Genomic DNA, 3,438 nt, shown 5'->3' with positions numbered 1-3,438 from the left:
CCTGGCCTCTTCCCCTACTAGGTTAGTAAGTCCGCTTTTGTGAGTTGTTACGTGTCATTTTTGTCGTATTTATTTTATCAATATGGGGGGATCATCTAGGGCGATGAAGCTTCCTTTCCCATTGATATAGATATGAGGGGATCATCTAGGGCGATGAAGCTTCCTTTCTCATTGATACAGATATGAGGGGATCATCTGGTTTGATGAAACTTCCTTTCCCATTGATATAGATATGAGGGGATCATCTAGTTTGACGAAGCTTCCTTTCCCATAGAGAGAATGCTAAGAAAGTATTTGTTTGATGCACTTGATTTAAATGTGTGTGTGCTTCAGCGATGGAAAATGTAAGCGTAGAGTAATAATAATGAAAAATTATGCTTTATTCATTGCTACGATGCCTCATTAAAACCTTCTTGACCAAAACCCTCCTTAGGTTAAAAAAAAGATCAAGGTAGGAAAGAGTACACCACTTATTATGCAATCAATCCACAAATCGTTCGTAAGAAGTCTGAAAATAAAAAATAAGCATTTAATAAAATAACTATAATACTTCATATGTGAGGCGTTCCAGGTTGTTGGAATAAAGACACCTGATAGGTGTTCCCATCTGTATGCGCATTTACCTACAACTTCCTTGACACGGAGTGGCCCTATTCCCAGTTGGGCGAGAACTTCCCCTCGTGTTTCTGGGCAGCACTTGCCATTCGCCACACTAGATTTTCCTGGTGAAAAGACTTGGGTTTGATTTTGGTATTGTAGCGGTGCTGGGCTCTCAACTTGGTGTATGGGTCTTTCTCTCAAGCTATCTGCGTAGCATCTGCACGCAGTTGGCTGGTCTACATGTACAGTGACTATGTCTCCCGAAGTTGACGGAAATTTTATAGCTAAGTGATATGTGGATATCATCGCACCAAGCATGTTCAACGAAAGTCTCCCTAACAAAATATTATAAGAGGTGTGAGCGTCAATAATAAGGTATCGAATTTTTACCGTTCGCGTCGTTCTCCCTGCTCCGAATTTGGTGAACAAATCAATGTAGCCCTTTGTATTCACTCGCTCCCCTGAGAAGCCCATGATCGACTCCGAGTATTATTGGATTTCTACTTCCGAAATTCTTAACTTTTTGAAAGTGCCCCAGTACAGGATATCCATTGAACTACCCTGGTCTACCAAGGTTTTACTTATTGCAAAGTCATCAATCTCCATTGAGATCACCATTGGGTCATCGTGTTGGGGGTCAATGGCTTGAAAATCATCATCACAGAATGTGATGGGTGGCATGTGCCGCCATGGACATGTAGATACGACATTAACATTTTGGATTGCTCGGACGTACTTTTTCCTCGCGGACATAGTGGCTTTGCCTCCTGCAAAGCCTCCTGATATATAGTTGATCACCCCTCTCAATGGTTTCTCCCTCACATCCTGTTCATCATCTTTCTCGGGCTCAACCCTACTTCTGGTGCCTTTTTCTCGCCTCTCTTGGTACCCTGACGTTTTTCGTGGTCGCTCCTCATATCTACCTTCTCGCTCTTCTCTTAAAGAGAATCCCCCTTCCTCCCGTTTGACAAATCTTCTCAGGTGTCCTGTTTGTATAAGCTCTTCGATTTTATCTTTCAGGGTAAAACAATCCTCCGTCGTGTGCCCATAATTTCGATGATACCGACAATGCTTAGTGGTATCCGCATTTGGGGGAGTCGGGACCCTTTGAGGGTTGCTATTAGGTCGTCATTAAGGGCCTCCTCCAAAATTCTCGTTCTGTTAGACACGAGGGGTGTGTACCTGTTGTACTTTGGTTGTCTAGAGTCCTTGAATCTACTGTCAGGTCGCGGTGCTAACACCCTTTCTCTGTCAATGTATTTCTTTTCCCGGGTGTCTGATTGGGTCGTACTGCGAAACTCCTTTAATTCTTTCATCTGCATAAATTTGGTTGCCCTGGTTCGAAGCTCGTCCAGATTGCTCACGGGCTTCTTGCATAGACTGTCAACGAACGGGCCAGGCTTTAACGCTGTTACAAGGTGGTGCATGGCGACCTCAGGATTTAGATTAGAGATATTCAACGATATCTTCCCGAAGCACTCCATAAACTCTCGCAAAGATTCTCCCTTCTCATGTCGTATATTTACTAACGCCAGAGAAGTGAGATGGTGTGGCTTACTGGTGGCGAACTGAATGCCGAAACGGGTGACCAACGTATCGAAACAATCAATAGAGTTAGGTGGTAATCGTGTGAACCAATTGAGTGTAGGACCCTTCAGGGACGTTGGAAACACACGACAAAGAATTGCATCATCTCAAGTGTACAACCCTACTTGGGTGGTGAATACGTCAACGTGCTCCTCCGGATCGGTAGTGCCATCGTACTGGCTCATAGTCAATCCCTTCCAGCGTGCAGGAAGTTCTACCTCCATGATCTCGTCCACGAAGGGGTGTCGTCTAGCTGTTTTGGGTCTCGCGCTTGTTTGGTGGGTGGTGGTCTGTACCTTGAATTCATCTCGACCTGTGTCGCCCTCTCCTTCTCCATTACTGTGAGATTCTTCCCTTTGTTGAGAATTTTTCTCAAGTTGCCTTCGCAACCGCTGGTTCTCCTCTCTCAGGGCATTTATCTCTTCTTCGTTCTTGTGTCTCAATTCCTCCAACTGGGGGTTCATCTCTCGTTGCAACTCCGCTGCTACTGTATTTTGATCAACTGCTGCTCTTGTTGACACCATCCTTCTTGAGAATTGTCTGGCCCCACGGTGGGCGCCAATTGTACCTGATCGATACTATTTCGGTGCGGAACCATACGATCTCAAGAACCCTCCGTGTTGAATCTCCTCCTGCTCCTCCCTGGACTCCTCATGGATCTCCCTGCCGTCTGCACTCCGGGGGTGGGGCTACCTGCAGGCACTCCGACGCTCAAGTTAGAGAGTGATTGATATGGGGTGCAGTAGGTTAGTGAGAAAAGCGTACCTTTACCTGTTCACTAGGCCTTAATTTATACTAATTTCTTAATGGACATGTTATTATTATTTGTGGGCCGTTTGTATTCGAGGATCGATTCTTTCCCTTTCCGACTGAGGTTGCACGCATCGGTTCTTTCCTTATTGGCTGAGATTGTTCTTCTGTGTCTTTGTTAAAGATCAGCTCTTTCCATTCTGAGTTTTGTCCGTCTGTACTTTTGTCAAAGATCAACTCCTTCCTTTTTGGGGTTTGGCCGTCTGTACTTCTCAAATATCAACTCCTGCCTTTTTTGGGGTTTTGCCATCTGTACTTCTCAAATATCAACTCCTTCCTTTTTTGGGGTTTGCCCGTTTGTACTTCACCAAATATCAACTCCTTCCTTTTTTGGGGTTTGCCCGTCTGTACTTCGTCAAATATCAACTCTTTCCTTTTTGGCTGAGATTGCGCGCTGCTCCTCTGTACCTCTGCGCCATAATCACATGTTCTATCTGCCAC

The 3,438-nt window shown here is 45.0% G+C and overlaps 1 protein-coding gene across 1 annotated transcript; it reads right to left on the bottom strand.

Moving 5' to 3' along the window:
* Positions 1-1,089: 1,089 nt before the first annotated feature.
* Positions 1,090-2,711, bottom strand: LOC114182051. Its single transcript, XM_028068794.1, has 3 exons — positions 2,313-2,711; positions 1,664-2,168; positions 1,090-1,586 (listed from the first exon to the last, which is right to left on the bottom strand). The coding sequence occupies exons 1-3, from the start codon at positions 2,709-2,711 to the stop codon at positions 1,090-1,092; spliced, it is 1,401 nt and encodes a 466-aa protein (XP_027924595.1).
* Between the last annotated feature and the right edge of the window lie 727 nt (positions 2,712-3,438).

This window comes from Vigna unguiculata, chromosome 4, assembly GCF_004118075.2.
Source record: "Vigna unguiculata cultivar IT97K-499-35 chromosome 4, ASM411807v1, whole genome shotgun sequence".
Taxonomy (NCBI): Eukaryota; Viridiplantae; Streptophyta; class Magnoliopsida; order Fabales; family Fabaceae; genus Vigna; species Vigna unguiculata.
The sequence above is the reverse complement of the archived record's forward strand: the minus strand, read 5'-3'. Positions and strand labels throughout refer to the sequence as shown.

Excerpts from the sequence above, each read along its gene's own strand:
- LOC114182051 (XM_028068794.1), bottom strand. The coding sequence starts at position 2,711 with ATGGTGTCAACAAGAGCAGCAGTTGATCAAAATACAGTAGCAGCGGAG. Across the intron at positions 2,169-2,312 it reads TTGACGTATTCACCACCCAA|TTCGCCACCAGTAAGCCACA; the intron begins GTAGGGTTGTAC and ends TTCGGCATTCAG. Across the intron at positions 1,587-1,663 it reads GATACCACTAAGCATTGTCG|GACACCTGAGAAGATTTGTC; the intron begins GTATCATCGAAA and ends TTATACAAACAG.